This window comes from Mytilus californianus, unplaced genomic scaffold (assembly GCF_021869535.1).
Source record: "Mytilus californianus isolate M0D057914Y unplaced genomic scaffold, xbMytCali1.0.p SCAF_7, whole genome shotgun sequence".
Taxonomy (NCBI): Eukaryota; Metazoa; Mollusca; class Bivalvia; order Mytilida; family Mytilidae; genus Mytilus; species Mytilus californianus.
The window spans coordinates 17,725,187-17,745,092 of NW_026262723.1; the positions used below are offsets into that span (position 1 = coordinate 17,725,187).

Consider the following 19,906-nt stretch of genomic DNA (forward strand, 5'->3'; position numbering starts at 1 on the left):
ATGAAAAATTAAACGTTACCTTAGTAATGTTTTAATGTAACAATTTTATAATAGAAATCTTTCTTTCCTAAAGTTACCATAAATATCATGATAAACTATTTCAATTAATTAATAAAGTATTTTGGTAATTGTTAATTCAAGTTCATTTTAAGAATCAAACTCTTATTTCATATCAATGTATTTTAACTAATTTACTCTTATGGTTGGACTCGAAATAAACAAATTACATCATTCGTAAATATAGCTCAACATGCAGACTTCTTATACGTTCAGGTATTTCACATCCAATTTTTTATGGAAATATTCTTTATAAAGCACAAAAATGTCAGTATTCACCTCTGAAGCTAACAAAACCTTTAAATAGACTTATTAAGAAGGGATATAGTTACGATACTGTTGTCAGGTCGTTAAAGATTGCATATTTTGGCGTTAATATTGATTCACTTATAGGGTCTTTGCATCGGCACTAAACACAATTATTTAAAAACCAGTTGTTGGCATGACACGGGTTATGTTCTTCTCATATATGTTATGATGGTATGATACTAAACCCCTAACGGGAAGGATTGTGCCTGATATTCATATGATGAAGACATAATCTTTCAATCAGTTTAATTGAAGTCTGGAGCTGGCATGTCAGTTAACTGCTAGTAGTCTGTTGTTATTTATGTATTATTGTCATTTTGTTTATTTTCTTTGGTTACATCTTCTGACATCAGACTCGGACTTCTCTTGAACTGAATTTTAATGTGCGTATTGTTATGCGTTTACTTTTCTACATTGGCTAGAGGTATAGGGGGAGGGTTGAGATCTCATAAACATGTTTAACCCCGCCGCATTTTTGCGCCTGTCCCAAGTCAGGAGCCTCTAGCCTTTGTTAGTCTTGTATTATTTTTAATTTTAGTTTCTTGTGTACAATTTGGAGTTTAGTATGGCGTTCATTATCACTGAACTAGTATATATATTTGTTAAGGGGCCAGCTGAAGGACGCCTCCGGGTGCGGGAATTTCTCGCTGCATTGAAGACCTGTTGGTGACCTTCTGCTGTTGTCTGTTCTATGGTCAAGTTGTTGTCTCTTTGACACATTCCCCATTTCCATTCTCAATTTTATATATAGACATCTTTGTTTTATTCACCAGGAGGCCTCGAAAGAACGCGAACGACAGTCCCCCAAATTGTCGTAGTTAAAATAGTGAATACAGATATATGTAAACAGCAGAGCGACAACAATTAACCTTCAGCGGGAGAGGGGAGGCAACGGCCTTAGTCTACCCTTCCCCCTTTCCCGCATAACAGAAACATAACTAAATGGGTGTTTCTATACAGTTGAGAAACAGTATCCAGTCGATATAATTATATTTTGGCATTTAACGTGTGTATTCCGTCTTGAACTGATTCCATTGGATGTGAAGAGATTGATATTTTAGTCTTGAAAGACAGATACTTAATTTATTACAAGCTGTAATGGGCATGCGAAAGCTTTTATTAACGGCGAATAATCTTAGATCGGTACTTTGTTACTTTTGTGTTTTATTAGTTGTTTGTGCTTCTTGCCTATCTGACAAGATAAGATATTCACTACTTAATTTTATAGTTTGTTTGTATGTTGTGCTGTTTGCTGGGGACTTGTACAGCTTACATTACAGTATGTGGTTTGTTAATTCTTTAATTCTCTATCCCCAACTAAACGATTTATTGAAAGAGTTGATCATGCTTGGTTTCATATATCAGAATGGCCAACGTAGATACAAGTATCTTGTCTAAGTGAGAGATAAATCGTACTTAGTTTTAAATTTGTTAATAACACCCGGATTCAAACAAACTGTGCCCCTCTTCTTGATGACTTGTTACTTTTTTTATATGAGGCTAACTTCAAACAGGAGCTTCTTATGAAGAATGCAAAGAAGAAGCACTATTCTTTAACTTCACTTTCCGCTATATTATGATGTCCTCCCACTAAAAAAATCAAAGTTTGGTAACTATGTTTAACGAATCCACCCTATCGAAATAGAATTAAAGGATACAACAGATGTAGTTAAGTCTGCCCTATATCTTGACTTATATCTAGAAATTGACAATTATTTCAGATGAGATCAAAAGTTTATGACAAAAGAAATGATTTCAGTTTCCCAATTGTGAACTTTCCATTTCTATCTAGCAACATCCCAGCAGCGCATGTATATTGAGTATAATATCTTCCAACTGATACAATATTCAACACAAACCCCCAAACCTTCCTCGCTTGGTCTCATGTGCCCTGGAAGGGTAAGCATAACCTTCTTCTCATGTTGTATCTGTCTGGTTGATCATATATGTACAAATCCGGTGACAAGTCTAATTCGGTATGAGACATTCAATTTTAAGAGGACGGAAGTGTAGTTACGACAATTGAAACATATCCGTCGTCATCAGTGAAACAGGTGTTCCATAACGGTCAACCAACTCGTTATGGTGTCCGCAAAAATTCCGAAGGGATGATTTCAACTTCCCCATTTTGAACACTTGATTCAATAGCTTCCTTGTAAACAGCAACCCTCTATCAAGGAAATCATGATAGGAAATGCAAGCTCTGGAAAATCGTATCAACTTGGAGATAGTGATCACATTCAGATATATCAGGAACATAAATATAATATATTGATATACTGTTCCCAGGAAATATTGCTGCTAAGGTGGGGGAAATTTATCATTTCAAAATTAAAATCGTCTCGTTTGTCATAGATTCTGGTACTTAGATGACCGCTTATGTCAAATTCGAGGTAAAAGTCTAAGAATTAGTTCTGAAGGATATTTTAGTGGAACCCAATCAGAAAAGTTTGGATTGTTAATGGAAAGATCATTATCAATATATCCGAATGTGAAATTTAATGATCTAGCTTCATTGATCTTCTTGTTTTGACAATTGTCTGAAAGAACTCCGACTCATATGAAAAAAAGAAAAGGTCGGCAAGGAGAGGCGCACAGTTCGTTCCCATAGAAATGCCGACAATTTGTTGAAAAGTCTAGCTCCAAATTCAACAAAATGTGTTGTCAATAAGAAACTCCAGCATATTGATCACTTGTTCCTCTGTGTTGCATGTTTTACCTTTTTATTCACTTTTAACAAAATATGTCGTATGGAATCCCAAAGAAATAAATTTATAGCATAAGCTACCATTTTTATATTGAAAAGCACTGTGGATTATTTCTGTATGACGATTTTTCAATTTGACATGGGGAATGGTTGTATAAAGGGTTGAAAATCAAAATCAAAATTTGATAGAATCAATTTCAGAGAAAGATCGATATTTAAAATCATCCAGAAGTTCTTTAGGGTTTAGAATCCACATATGGTTAATACCACTACGCCAGTAAACAGTTTCCCAGTATTTCTGAAGACCTTCTTTCACTGCGGACAGAGTTTTTGTCAATCTAATGGCCAATTCCTTTGTAGAACATGCAGAAGAGCCGGACATTTCCTGTTGTTTGAACAGAATTTTGTGAAGCTTAAACTTAGGTATCCACTCCAAACAAGGTCAGTCCTCTGATTTGCTGTTCAATATAATGGTCATTGAAGCCATGAAGGACTTATGATTCGCCAAAATCTCATTCTTGTCAAATGATATGCTTGTGTATGTTGGATTACCCGAGTGCTTATATATTCCTAATTCTTCTACAAGACATTCGTAGTAGTACGATTTACATACAAAAACAATATTATTTGAAGCTTTTTCCGCAGTAAAAACTACATATTTATCGTGAAAAGATGATAGACATATCACAGCTTCTTTGTCTCTGAATACGGACTTTGGTCAATTATATATTTACACAGTTTTTCAAATTTCGGATTCGACGTTCTATCAGAGACCTGGTAGCATTAAACCATTCTGACAAAGTGTCCAGTTCAAATGCCTCTCGTTTAGCCCATGCTCTGGCGATTCCTCAATGGAATCCATAATTATTTTGAAGTTATGATTCCAATTGATGTGTTGGGGTTCTCTGAACTTAGGACCATGAGATATCACCTTTTGGAGATGTTCATGTTGAATTATGTTTAGATCCCCAGTAATGACATGATCTGATGAGCTGGTAAATATCAGGCGAGTAGGAACAATCACATATTTTTTAGGTATTCTTCTAAATCAAGGCCCTGCAATGCTTGCTTTTGGTTAAATACTTTAGGTGCAATTGTTTTTGTGTGACTGTAGGATACAATAGGAACAAAATGATTTTGAAAAGAAAGTGGAATTCTTATATGTTACTTCTTTGTGACGAAGAACGTTGCTGATGTTGATAGCATAGATTCCTTTATTAGAAATTGGGACTGGAATGAATTTCATATTTTCATTATGTTATGGTTCCGATCTTACTGGTTTAAAAAAACGGAAAAGATCCACATCACAAATTATACTGACCAGTCTGTATATTGAAGAAAATTTATTTATGCATTCCTTGTCAAGTGCACATATCTCAAACATTTTAGAAAATGAACAGGAAGAGAAAAAAGAATAGTTCTAATGTAATGTAACACTAGTGGATGATGAAGATGTGAAAAAGGTCATTAAAAGCTCCCAGAATGCCGTCTAGATTTTGAAGACTTATTTACATTGTGCCGATGGCAATGTTTTTGTCCATGACTATGCTGGGGTCTTAAGTTAATATTAAATAAGCTCATTACATTTACATCACTGCAGGTTGGACTTTTCCCTACTCCTTTGATGTTATCATTGCAACCATATGGCATTGCAATACCTAGTTCCCTTATCCAGAAATTTTCTCTATCTTTTCGGAAAGGAGTACTTAGTATAGTGCTATTGGTGTGGTGATAAATTTTCTCGATGATACGTACTTTCATAGATAAAGAAGGATCGTGGTCCGGTTGATTAAAATGTTTATAAAGGACCCTGAATTGCGGATCTTTATTATGAGACCGGTGTTGGTTCATCCTTTTACGCAAAGTTTGTCGAGTTTCACCAACGTAAAGTAGCCCAGGTATATAGATTAACTTAGCTGTATTTGACAAAACCTTTCGGAATTTTTGGTCTTCATTGCCCATTCAACTTTGTGCTTTATTTGACCTTTCACTATTCGAGCGTCACTGATGAGTCTTTTGTAGTCTGGTATCTTTGATGAGTGATTTACACTGCTTAAATCACCTGTTGTTGTGTAGATATTAATTGTCATTCTATTGTCCATACAATTATTACCTTAGAGGGACATCTCAAAGATTTTACCCTACTGAGGTCATTTTTGATACCTTCTGCAGGAACAAAAAAAAATCCATCAAACAATCTTTTATATATTTGGAGAATGATAGGCATTAATATTTTTCCAACTGCACATGTTTATCTGTGTTCAGAATAATTTTGGAGATGTAACCAAAGACATTTTTGTTCAGTAGTTATGATGAATTTTACCATTGAGTTATTGGACTTGTGTATCATGAGTTAATGACATGGGTGTAATAAGGTCATAGATAATAGCATTAGTACAAAAATATAAAGTGGAGATAGAACGGTAATAGTTTTGATCTGCGACTATAATATTAATATTATAATAGTCCCAGTTTGGATCTTACTGACTTAATATATAAACAAACTATGTATTGATTTGTGAATTAAACAACATTTCTATTTTATGTAAGGTGAACAAAACAATCTGACATTTGACATATTTAATGTCATTGATAATATATGACATACTTTCAATGTATAATCTCAATCATTTTTGTCAAGCATATATTTGACGCAGAGAAATCCCAGTCAAGGAAGTAAATTATCTGTACATAATGGCGTTTTCAAAATCTGTCATGAAAGCTCAGGATATTATTTCGTGTAATCTTTGTGAATCAGAGACAAAATTAAAATGGAAATGCCTTGATTGCGACTTACTAATGTGCAATAAGTGCAATGATAAAATTCATCCAAAGTTTAAAAACGCTATTGAACACACACTAGTTGATATAAAGGAAGTCGGACTTGACGATGGTAAAAGAATCCTTAACTTTACAAACATAAAATGTAAATCCCACACGACACAATCATGCTGCCTTTTCTGTAGTAATTGTGATGACCTTGTTTGCCCTATATGTATTCCAAAGATTCATGCTGGACATACTTTCATAGAAATCAAGGAAGCATATGATATGAAGCTCGAAAAGCTCAAGACTATAAAAGTTAAAATGGAAAGTTCGGAAAAGGGACTCGCTGATGATGAAAGAGAGCTTAATAAGCTAAAAATATCAGAGAACCTCAAAGGTGAGAAGGTTTTGCAACACATTGAAGCTCAGAAAGAAGCAGTCATAAAATATGCAGATCAGCTTTCAAAAGAAGTACAACACAAAATGAAGGTCACTGAAAATTCCATATCCAACGAACAGACAAAAGCCATAGATTCCAGACAGAAAAGACAGGAGAAATTCAATGAACTAGATGATCTCATTAATTCCTATGACCCTTTTAAGGTTTTTGAAAATATTGACAAAGTAGAAAAATATTTAGAAATTGCCATTAAACCCATTTACCTAAGTCATTCATATATACCACAATTCATACCAGGAAGGATTACTCCATCAACTGTTGGATCATTGACACAAATGAAAGTGAACAAGCAGTTCATCACTAAAATAAGATATTGTCAGTTTATAGCGGTCTGTTCAAACAGTTCACTATGGATTGGTAGTGATTCTGACAGATCTTTAATGAAGATAACGCCAGATGGAGACAATCTCATAACAATGGCTACCATCAAGACAGGAATACGAGATATAGCATTTACCCCAGATGGCGATATCCTGCTAGCTAATTCAACATCTAGGCTGACCCTCATTAACGGAAACAATGAAAAAGTTAATGACTCAAAATATGGAGTTGATCTACTATTGATAATGTCACTCCACGTTACAAGTGACCATAAAATTATAGTAGGTGCTATGAGTCCTGGTGAAGTCATACCTGTCGCAGGAAGAAGAGTGGTAATTGTAATGGATAAAGACGGGAACCATGAATCTGTGTATGAACATGATGGGAATAAACAAAGATTACTGACATACCCCAGGAGTATTACCAGCACTTCTAATGGGACTATCTTTGTTGCTGATTATACTCAGGCTTATAAAATTAACAGCAAAATATTGGCACTAGGTAAAGACGGAACCATCTTAAATACATACAGCGGCCACCAAGACATCAATAATGAGAATCAACCATTTGAACCCGTTAGCGTAAGAAGTACTCCGATAGGTAACATCATAATACCGGATCGTTATCTTAATGTATTTCACATCCTTGATAGCTCATGTAACCTGATATCATACTTTCAAACAAGAGAAATAGGGATAGTGAAACCATACTGCGTTGCATTTACTGGGACAACTTTATATATTGGATGTTCTGAAGCCAAAACGGCCACAAATGCCAAGCTTTATGAGATCGAGTATTCTGGGTTCTAAATACTTTAATACTTTTAAAATTTAAAACTTTGCTAGTTTCAATATATTCATGAAAATTAAGGATGTATGCTGCTGAAATTCAAAATAACATAATAAGGTGGAGTGGTCTTCCATAAAGAAATATATACCACCATATGAAACACAAAAGGTCTTTTAAAACATCATATTGACAGTTACACATTTTTGTAAGGAAACCAATAGGTTAACATGAAACGCAAAATAATAATAACTTGAAATTAATTGTCAAATATGTGTATAAGATTTATGTGGTTTATAATTTTTTTTTAAATAAATGGGTTTCTAGATTACCATTTTAAATGCACTAATTATGAAAATCCAAGAGATGTTGCAAAATTTAGCGAAAAAAATTAAGATATGATTAGCTAACAATTTTGACATCATTCAATGCTAATAAGTAACTGTGTTGTTACGATGTAATGATATTCATAGATTTATTCAGTCTGAAAATCTTAGAAACATATCCGAAATGAAAAGGAAACAAGTTTAACCGTATCATAAATTTTGGTCAGCTTTTGTTTTATGTCGCTTTTAGCTCACATAGACCACAGGGCTATGTGAGCTATTCCCACCAGTTGGCGTTCGTGATCGTTGTCCGCCTGTTTGCCGTCTTAACTTTTAAAAAATATCTTCTCTGAAACTACTTGGCCAAATTTAACCTGATTCTATTTCAATGTTCCTTAGGATATTCAGTTTATCGATCAACAAATATCTCGAAAACTAGGGATAGGGATCAGCAGTGTAGAATCTGTTTTGAAATTTTCAAATAAATCGAACGATTATGGAGGTTTTGCTACTGAAATACAAGCATAATTAGATCTAGAAGTAAGTAAAATATTCGAGATGGTACATGCATTTCCTTATGTAGATTATATGGTGGATTAAACGTGGTTTTATAGCTAGCCAAACCTCTCACTTGTATGACAGTCGCCTAGAATTCCATTATATTGGCAACAATGTTGTGAGCAAAACAAACTGACATACTAGGTAAAAATGTCAAAAACTAGGTACAGCAGTCAACATTGTTTTATAATCTTAATCACTATAAAAAAAACCAACTATGTCAACAAAGAAAAACAAAATAGCATAAAGACACTCTATAGACAAAGCACATAAGCAAAAATGAAAGACAAGAATACAAAAAATGACCATAATACAATAATACAATAACACAATGGCGGGATGTATAAATACCGAGCCACGCCAAAAAGATATTACCAAAAATGGACTAAACAGTAAAGGTTGAAAATATACAAAGACAAATAGAATGAAAACTATAACACGTAATTATGATGATAAACAACGTCAGTACCTAGAATCTATACTTCAAGACCATCATGTATTATTTGTGAAGTTGATACGTAATTTTTATCAACAAGAATCTTGGTATCTTCCGATGAACCTTTTTTTTTTTAGAAAAAGGACGATAGATAGAGAGAAATTTAAAATAGAATTTTTTGTATCAAATTAGATTTTTAAATCAGTTGAAATTCCCGAAATTCTCAAGGAGAGACGAAAGATAAAGGAATATTCAAACTCATAAGTCGAAAACAAACTGACAATGCCATAACAAAAAAACAAAAAACGACAAAATGACTAACAACAGTACACAAAACACATTATTGAAAACTAAAGACTGAGCAACATGAACCCCACCAAAAGCTGGGGTAATCTCAGGTGCTACGGAAGGGTAAACAGATCCTGCTCCACATGTGGCACCCATAATGTTGCTCATGTAAGTACACATGTAGGTCACATTCGAAGAAAAGAGAATGGGATTGTGGTTACAAACATATCCGTCGTCATCTGTGAAACAGATATTCCAGAACGGTCAACCAACTCGTGAAGCCGTCCGTGAAATTTTTGAAGGGATGATTTCATCTTCTCTCTTGAAACTCTTGATTTAATAGCTCCCATGTAAGCAGCAACCCTTTAATCATAATAGGAAATGGATGCTCTGGAACATCATATAAACTGGGAGATATATACTACGTATGCAGACGCTGCTGGAATGTCAACATAGTCACCAAAGTTTGAATTATTTGTGAGAGGACGTCATCTATATAGCGGAACTTGCAGTTAAATGAAAATGCTAGCTGCTTTTCATTCTTCCTGAGAAGCTCCTGTATGAAGTCAGCCTCTTATGAATAAAGTCTACAAGAAGAGGAGCACAGTTTGATCCCATGGGAATGCCGATTGTTTTTTTTTTTTAAAACAAGTCCTCGACACGTAACAAATTAGTTGTCAATCAAGAAATCAAGCGTCTTGAGGCTGTCAGTTTCAAAGAACTTTTTGTCAGAGCCAGAGTGATTTTCAGATTGTCAGATTTATCCCTCCCTTAAACAAGATACTTGTATCTACGTTGGCTAATACTATTTATGAAGCAAAGCAGCACAAATTCTGTCCATTTGACTTTTAGTTTGGAATAACATAAACGGTACCAATTTTAATGCGCTAGATGCGCATTTCGACAATTAATGTCTCTTCAGTGATGCTCGAGACCAAAGTATTAAAATATTTATAATCTTATATAAATGTTAAAGAGCGGATAAAACCAAAAAGGACCTTATGTATAGCCAAATCCGGACAAGGAATCAGAGTTTTGCATAAGGGAGATATATTCCTTAATTTCAAAATAATTTCAAAAATTTCATAGCAGCAAATTTTAATACTACAGATTTCCAATAAAATGACTTTTGAAAAGATACTATTCAAAAATTACCAAAATCTGCTATTTTAATTTTTTATATTTTGTTATTAAATTTGGGATCATTTTATTAACAACAACTTTTAAGGTTCATCATAACCTTTTTGCGTATATGGCCGTATTACCAACTCATTTTACTCTGAGTACAGACAAACCTGTGCACCCGAATAAGTTTTAAGGCATGGCAGGAACTAGATCATCAAATTTTAAATGCATTTTATGTTTCAGAAAATTATAATCTTTTCTGGATTTTGCTATTCATTTATTTTTTCATTCCTGCAGAGGGTGCCAAAATAAACTAAGTTGGGTAAGAGGTTTGAGAAGCTCCCCTCATATAATAAATGTTGTGAATAGTATTGATTTAAATGGACAATAGACGGTCAATACATATTTGCAAACAATAGGTGATTTAAACTGTGTAACTGAGTGGATTGTATCAAATGAAACTCAAGTGTTTGTTTATTTTGCTATCTTCTGCAGACTGGAAAAAAATGAACATCAAAATCCAGGTAAGATTTTAATTTTCTGAAACATAGACTACATATAACTTTTATATATCTAGGTCCTGCCATGCCTTAAAATTTTCTTAGATGAATCAGTTTGTCTGTACTCATAGTAGATTTTGTGGTGTAAACACGGCCATGTATTTCAATTCCCTTTGACGAACCTTAAGGGAATAATTTATCCAGTTACCGGTAATCAAATGCACCGATCATTACTTCGTCATTTCACTGGACCCATATATTTATTTCTCAAAGAGTGAAGTCTTAAAACTACTTAATCACAAGTAAGTTTGGAAAAAATAAAAATAATGAAATCTGAAGCGAGATGATCTTCTCATTTTTTATTTATAAGTTACAAGGTTAAAGCAGGAGTTACTTTTGTAAGCGAAAGAAATTAAGATTATACGTACTTGGGGACAGGACAATTTTTTTTGGAAGATTCTGACATGACTGATTTTGAAATTGTGAGAAAAAATTCTTCTTCTAATAATTGCACCCCCCCCCTTTTCCCCAATTTAAATAAATAGATCGATAGATAAAGAAAGAACATCGGATTACGACAAAAATAAGCATGTAAAATATAGAAAAATGGAGCAAAGTATATTGAAATATAATTGGCGTAATCAAAACCATGAATGATAACTTAAATCGATCGTATAATAGGTAAGGGATATGCGTGGTCTTATGTCAGTGAAAATTAAGGCGGGAATCTAGAGAACCACGTGATAAATAAAAAAAATGCATGATTTCTCTCATTTTTCATCATGTTAAAATTATTTAATATGGAAGAAAATTCCAGAGTATGATTAAGAGTCTTCGCATACTTGATTTAAACTTCAGCGCCGTATTTAACCAAATTCAATGGATGGCAATAACCAGTCCCATTAGGTCCGTACGTCGAGTTACGAACATATGTCATTTTATTGGAAATCTCTTATAAAACATAACAAAATACATATTGCTATATATTTATGAAGTGATAATAGGATGCAGATACAGAAGGTTTTTGTTCCTGCATCATATTTTCACTACATCGACACTTTTTTTGGGGGGGGGGGGGAGGGGAGGGGCCTTGCACAAGGTTGTGCTTTCCTCATAGACTGTTGATGGCGTCATTACACTAATTGATATTTTATCCAGGGACGACAAGATATATTTACTAGTTGTAATGGTCTTTGAGCAAACTTCCACATCATATAACAGCGAGTACTCTAGATAGGTACTTTGTGTCTTTTGAGTCTTTTTAGTTTTTTTAGTGCATTGTGCATATCTAATGAGTCAAGCCCTTTCAAACTACATTTTATAGTGTGTTTTTATGTTGTTCTTTGGTGTACCACAGTAAGATGTTAAGGTAAAAGTTGATTGCTCACAAGCATGTTTAACCCGCCACATTCTTTATGTTTCAGTCCAAACTCAGGAAGCCTGTTATTCAGAGGCTGGTGTTGGTTCATTTCTGCCACATTTATTGCCCCAGAATAAATCAGACCGTTTGATTTCCCGTTTCACATATTGTCATGTCATGGACTTTTATATCTTACTATACGACATGGGTTTTGCTCAATTCCTTGGTTGACTGTTTGCTGAATATCTGTCCCATAAATGATCAAAGAAATGGTCATAGGTAGTTAGGTAAAGTCTGTACTGTTTTCAAATTTAAACGTCTTGTTTGACTTTAGTCTTGAGAAAGATGATTTTACATTCATTCATGAATAAAGGTTAGGATAATTTACATGTTCCGTTAGTTTATAAAACTTTTAATGTTTATAAGGGTCAGACAACATACATTGTACAATCCTCCACTGTATAATGATTTATTACCCATTTTGAATCATCAACAGATTTTAGCTTGAGTAACACAACAGTTAATTTTTCTGTGTTTTTTTTTTCCTTTTTGGCAATTATGTTGTCTAAATTTCTAAGAATAATGATTTTTTTACTTCTACCATGTTAGCTACGCCATTTTTTTCTGCTTAGTTTATTGCTATAAGAGGAATGTTGAAACCAGTTCAAATAATGTTCGTTTTGAATTTGATTTGTTTACTAATCAACAAAAGTAACGATACACGATTATGTTTTAAACATTTTGTTTGTTTAATTCGAAAATTGTGTTATTATCTATATATTCAAATACTCTAAAACAAGGCATTTAGAGTCAAGGAAATATCGATAATGCCAGTATTGCGTGTGCACCCTAAAAACAGGGTTTTAAATCACTTCATGGTAATATTTGTTTTGTCCTTATTAAAAAACATTTTTGTCATTTCAAAACCTTTGAAAGAAACAGGTATTGCCACTATTACATGAAAAGGGACAGACAACTTGTGATAGGTATTTTGCAGTTTGATATGTGTCATAAAGACACTATGCTTAGTTGAATACAACGGGTGACGTCACAGCGTCAGATCAGGTATATTCGTTTGTAATGTTGAAATAACTATTGATTTCTAAAGTTGTATATAATAAAACTCAACAAAGATATTAGGCTATAATTTTGTACTTCAGACAAGCGTTTCGTCTACAAAAGAATCATTAGTAACGCTCGAATAAAAAAAGTTAAAAGGTCAAATTAAGTACGAAGTTGAAGAGCATTGAGGACCCAAAATTCCGAAAGGTTTTGTCACATAGAGCTATTATAATCTATACAATTCACAGCTTTGTAAACAGCTAATTTAAAAATATAACAATACTGTTTCTGTTGTTAACTAGAATATTACAATCTTTTTTCCCGTGGTCGATTTTCAAATGTTCCCTGTTATAAAACAAGCTCGGGGTATGAACATGTAATTGAAAAAGACCATATCTAATATAACATGAAAACTTCTCCATGTTTATATTGACTTAAAACAAAATGTTCAATAAAAAATATTGGCCAAAAATGAAAACAACGAAAGAACAAACAGCAATTACAAAACTTTACATATAAACCTGAGCAACAATACCTCCACCAGACACTGGAGTAATTTCAGGTGCTTCGGAACGGTGAGCAATTCCTGCTAAAAATCTATCATTAAAGCTCCGCATATTGTTCTTGTAACCTTTGTGATCGGAGGCAATGTATGATGCCGATTCTAGTACGTACGAGATATGTATCTGTAAAAACCATCATGAGATGCTGTCGATTCTAAAAAGTAATTGGAAAGCCAAATGCATACGAATATTATTTAATATCATTAAAACCAGATCGGACCTTCATGAACAGCCGTAAACTTTGGTTGAGGGTTATTGTGTCCCATTTGCACAAAGTCTTCTCCCAATTTGAATAAAGAATTTGACTTTTTCGTTACATATATGCATTAACATTATATTTACAGAAGCTCTTCTCTGAAATCAACAGTACACAAAATTTACGATCACCATTAAGAATTGACTAAACGATACGCTTTGTATGTGTCGCAATTGTGATCTTAGATCCTAAAAACAAAATAATTGATTTATCAGTGAATTAATGGACTGTATCCAATTTCCATTTGACAATTTTTGCCGAGTCTGAACAGGCATGGCAAGTTATTTATAGTATGCGACGTCTATGATGTTGACTCACCCGTTCTGGCTACATTTTGAGAGCATACGACAATGATTTTCTCTGAGCCTGTATATTCAAATGATATTTCACATTGTATCGGTAATCTATATAAATATCTCTTACTAGTATTTAGAACAAATAAAATCTTCATCCTTTTCAGCACGTTGTTATTTTCAGTTTTGTAGTAGATGGATAAACTAGATGTGTTACTATAATATGCTCATATCGTAACTGTACATTATATTCTACCAATATCATCTAGTCTATAACAACGAATGATAGACGAAAGAAAAGATTATGAGATCAGTCACCTGTATTATGTGGCTGATATAATAGAAACAATTACACAATTATTATTACTACCAAATTCGTATAGATTTTTCAATCTGCTGATAAATTCTATTCTACGTTAGGTGAACAAGAAATTATGACAATTGATGTACTTCAACAGTGTTCAATACTCCAACAACTTTAGATTCACGATATCAATCAGTATAATATTTTATCTTACCTCCTATACATTTCTATGAATATGATTGGTTAAAAGCGTCCGCGTGGAGACCGTGTATATTCCATATTAGGTTAGTAGGGAGGCGGGGCTTATTTCATACACGGTTAGTAGTGGTGTTACGTTCCTTTATAAAAACAAAACGGTACTGAGAAAAATCTTATAGGTTTCAACAGACAAAGAAATTGATGATGAAGATTGAAATAAATTTATAAATCACATTTAAATCTAACAAGTTGTTATTGTTGGCATCTGTTTTTGTAGGATCAATGGAAGTAGTTTCTTAATGCTAACGGTATTGAAGACTTGCTCATTTTGATAGGTCACAAAATAAATTTCACACGTTAGGATAGTCGGTAAGATAAATTCGTTACATAGTGTGCTAGTGACGTAATACGGTATATATGGGGTCAGTAAATTCCATATGGGGATTCGAGCTTCACTCTCACTCCATATGGAATTGACTGACCCCATTGTTTGGGTTTAGTTGGTTAGTACTTCGCTTGTGTAAATAGAATACGTGTGAACAGTTCTAATTGCTTTTAATGACTCTACTTGCTTGTATGACTACAATAACGTAATAAACGTGTTGACGTTACAAAGGTAACGTTAGTTACAGTCCGTGAAAGAATAGCGGCAAAATACTTGACACTGGGGGCGCCGAGAAGTGAAAATGATAAAAATTCTTAATAAATACATAGATATCGCAAATATTCACAGTTTAACTTAAAGTCAATGTATGTAGAAAATAAAAATCATTTGAAAAATTAAAGTCTGTATAAGTATAAAATTAAGACATCAACTGGCGAATCTTTTCCCTGGCGTCCTTCTTCGATTTACGTTCTTTGGTGTCAAGTGTTGATTGAAACAAATCGCAAGAAACCTCTATCGGGTATAACTTTGAAATTGGACGATTTGTATGTCCATTGTTTGTACGCAAATTCACTGCTCTAACGAGTCCATCCTTGCCAACCAATAGTTCATCTACAATGGCTAGCTTCCAATTAATTCTAGGCGAATCTTCATGTATTTGAACCACATCACCAACTTTGATAGTCTGATTATTGTGTCCTAAAGCCGTGTGGTATTCCCTTAATGATGTAAGATATTCATTTTTCCATCTTCGTCGAAAATGTTGAATAATGTTGTGCTGATCCTGTAGACGTTGATTCAAGTTGTTATGTGTACTTGGTTCAAAATTAATCAAATTGTTCATGTTTGTAGACGGATACGGTAAACATCTTATTCTCCGGCCACAAAGAAGATGAGAAGGTGTCAATGGTTCAGGTTCGTTGACATCTGATGACACGTACGTGATTGGTTGGTCGTTCAATGTAGATTCAATCTCAGTGATGACTGTCTGTAATGTTTCCATGCGTATACATTTACTCCCTATTACTTTCTTTAAAGTTGTTTTGGTTAGTCCGATCATACGCTCCCAGAATCCTCCGTACCAAGGTGCTCCTTTTGGAATAAATTTCCATTCTGTTCCTTGATCTTGTATTTTTTCTAATAAAGATTGCGAATTCGTTAGCCGTTGAATTTCATTACTGGCGGCTATGTAAGTTGATGCATTGTCTGAAATCATTGTTTTTGGTAACGATCTACGACTTACAAATCTTCTGAAGGCTAAAATAAAAGACTCCTCTGTCAAGTTTGAAACGATCTCTAAATGTACGGCTCTAGTAGAGGCGCAAGTAAATAAACAGATGTAAACTTTAGCTCTAGAGTTGTCGGAATCTTTTACATAAAGTGGTCCTGCAAAGTCTACGCCTGTCACGGTAAATGGAAATGTATCTTGAACTCTATCTACTGGTAGTGGTGGCGGGTCCGGTTTCTGATAAGCCTTCCCTATAACTTTACGGCAGGTGACACATTTGCGTAATACTGCATTGACGCATTGACGAATTCTCAAAATCCAATATGTCTGACGTAATAAAGTCACTGTACTAGTTACTCCTCCGTGAAGTTGTTTCACATGTGCATCTTTTATAACCAAAGTTGTGAAACTATGTTTTGTTGGCAACAAATATGGAAATTTAGCGGTTTCGCTCAAAGGTGCATTGTTAATTCTGCCTCCGCATCTCCAAATGTTCTGATCGTCTTTATAAAGTTTCAACTGTTTTAATATTGACGGACTTTTAGTCGAATTGATGTGATGAAATGAATTATCCTGAGTGCTCTTGATCCATAATAATGTTGAATGGTTAATTTCCTCTACCGTAAGGGCTGATGTGTTCCTTTGATTCTTTTGTAGTTTACAATTCTTGATAAATCTTAGTATATATGCGGTAATTCTCAAAAGTCTTCTTAAACTACTGAACTGGTCTAAATTAATAATCCGGTGAAGTCCCGATTCTTCATTCTGATTCTGTGTTTATGTGAGTAGTGACAAATTTGGCTCAATGTCATATTCAGCATTTGTTAGCAATGCCATTTTGTTTCCGTTCCAAGTAGGCCATTCAGTTTCTTTGATAATCCACTTCGGTCCTTGTGTCCATAATTCGTTGTTCAGAAATTTATCTGCAGATGTGCCTCTAGTTTGTAAATCTGCAGGGTTCATGTCCGTTGGACAATATTTCCATCGCTGATTTTTAACCAGTTCTTTGATTTCAGTCACTCGGTTAGCAATAAATTTCTTCAGTGGTTTCATCGACGCAATCCATGATAATACAATTTGGCTATCGGACCAAAATGTTACTTCCATGTCTCCTAAATTTTCCAGTAAATGATGAGCTAACCTCGCTCCTGTTAATGCTCCCATTAATTCAAGTCTTGGCAATGTTATTTGCTTTAAAGGGGCCACTCTGTTTTTCGCCATAACCAGCGTTGATTCATCTCCGGCCACAATGTAGGCGCATGCTCCGTAGGCACTTTGACTAGCATCGGTAAATACATGTAGTTTCCTTACCTTGGTGTTGATATTTGCAGATGATTCATTGGTGAAATAAAATCTCGGTATTTCAAGTGTGACTGCTTGTAGTAAGTCCTCCAATAAAGCGTACCATTTACTCTTTATATCATCTGGTAAGAGCTCATCCCAGTCAAATTTCCTCTCCCATATAGTCTGCATCAAAATCTTAGCTCGGACGGTGATTGGGCTTAATACTCCTAACGGGTCAAATATCCTTGACGACTGTTGAAGAATTTCTCTCTTGGTAACATATGTCTCCTTATCAATTTTAATGCTGTTTTGAAACGATATCGTATCAGTTTCAGTGTTCCATCGAAGTCCCAAAATTTTAATAGTTTTGTCCTTGTCCATGCAGTCCTCCGACTCTGCCATATTGCGCAGTTTCCTATTGTTTGATGTCCAAGACCTAAGATTAAATCCTCCTTTGGATAAAAGTTGACGTGATTCTTTATAAAATGATAGTAAATTCTCCTCGCTATGAAAGCTCGACAAAACGTTGTCCACATACAGGTCTCTCTTCAATGCTCTAGCAGTATCTGACAAATTATTTTTCAGATGTTTCATGATTGTGGCATTCAACATGAATGGAGAACAAGTTGTTCCGAAAAGAACTACTCGGAAACGATAGGTGATTAGTGGACTAGTAGGGTCGCTCGAATCGCTCAACCAAAGAAATCTTGTTACATCTCGGTCTTCTTCGTCTAATTGGATCTGTAAAAACGCCTTCTCGATATCCGTTGTTACTGCGAACTTGTGTAGTCTGAATCTTGTGATAATTCCTGTCAAATCATTTATAAGCGGTGGAACTGACATGAGACAATCATTCAAGCTGGCTTTGTCTGGTGATTCTCTACAGCTACAATCGTAAACTATGCGTATTGGTGTTGTTGTTGAATCTTTTTTAACAGCATGATGTGGAATGTAATGAATTCTTGTACTTCTGTCGGTTTCCTCATTAACCTTCTCAACAAATCCACGCTTTTCTTGATCTTTAATTATACTTCCGTATATTTTTAGCATGTCTTGGTCCTTACTGAGCTTGTTTATTAAATTTTCAGTACGACGTTTTGTTATATTGTAGTTAATTGGTAAGTCCTGAAAATCGTCTTTCCACGGTAACTTGGCAATATATCGATTATCTTTGTACATAATACTAGATTTCTGATATGTTTCATAAAAATCTATGTCTGTCTGTGTTGACTCATCGTCTGCTGTAACTCCCATGGATTCCAGTTTCCAAAAACGCTCTAAATCAATCTCCTCCTTCTTATGCTGTACCAAAATATTCATCATTGAAGCTGCAACTGTATTACCTGTTGTGTTGTTCATCGGTCCCGATAATAAATACCCAATTTTTGATTTCACAGCTGTTGGACCATTTCCGCGGATTATATTGTTTTCAACAATGTCCCAATAATAGTCTGCGCCTATTAACAAAGAAATCTCAAATTTATCGTCTTCACATACGGGGTGTGCTAATCTTAAACCTTTTAAATACGGAAGTTTAGATGCTTCGTAATTCATTCGGTTCTGAAGAGGGGCAGCTATTGTGGGTACAATAAGCACCTCCATTGGTATTCTTTCTCCTTGTTGGGTTTCCAACTCAATAACGGCTTTATCAAGGTTACGCACGTTCCTGTTTGCGTCTCCAAATGCAGCTAGACTGACTGTGGTGGTTCCCTTTGTTGTAATTTGTAGTTTTGTAGCTAAATTTTCTGAAATGAAAGATTTCTGTGAGCCTTCGTCTAGCAGTATATTTGCGGATACGGTCTGGTTTCCTGTCCAAACTGGTGAAATTGCTGTTTTCAGTAGTACATCAGTTCTAGATTGCATGGGCAATGTTGACGAAGTGTAAAATATAGATGTGTTACTATTTCCCTCTTCAATATCAACTGCATTTACAGATGCGGTTGTCGGCTCATCGTGTAATTTTGTCTTGTCTTTATTACATAGGCTTGTGTGATGTTTGTTATTACATTTACGGCATTTAAATTTAGAACGGCATTCTGAAACTTTATGATTTCCGAGACAATTGAAACAAAGGTTTTTCTGTTTAACTATGGTAAAGCGTTTTTCGTGGTCTACAATGTTTGTACAATCTACTGACGAATGCGACTGTTTGCAATATACACATGGTTTAGCTGTCAAGCGTGTATTCATGGTCTTGATCTGATTTCCCCTAAATTGTTGTTTATTTGTGCTTGTCTTAGGAACGGCTCCCGTGTGAAAAGACGCAGTTGATGTCATATTATCGGACATACATGTATTAACATTACCAGCCTCTTGTACATACATCTCCTTTGC

The 19,906-nt window shown here is 34.5% G+C and overlaps 1 protein-coding gene across 1 annotated transcript; it reads left to right on the forward strand.

Annotated features, from left to right (window-relative positions):
- The first annotated feature begins 5,756 nt into the window (after positions 1 to 5,756).
- Positions 5,757 to 7,735, forward strand: LOC127709291 (uncharacterized). The gene has a single exon (XM_052214751.1). It carries the CDS (start codon positions 5,768 to 5,770, stop codon positions 7,427 to 7,429), a length of 1,662 nt encoding a protein of 553 aa, XP_052070711.1. The 5' UTR covers positions 5,757 to 5,767; the 3' UTR covers positions 7,430 to 7,735.
- The last annotated feature ends 12,171 nt before the right edge of the window (positions 7,736 to 19,906 follow it).

What these genes read in the sequence shown, in the direction of transcription:
- LOC127709291 (XM_052214751.1), top strand. Translation starts at nt 5,768, where the DNA reads ATGGCGTTTTCAAAATCTGTCATGAAAGCTCAGGATATTATTTCGTGT.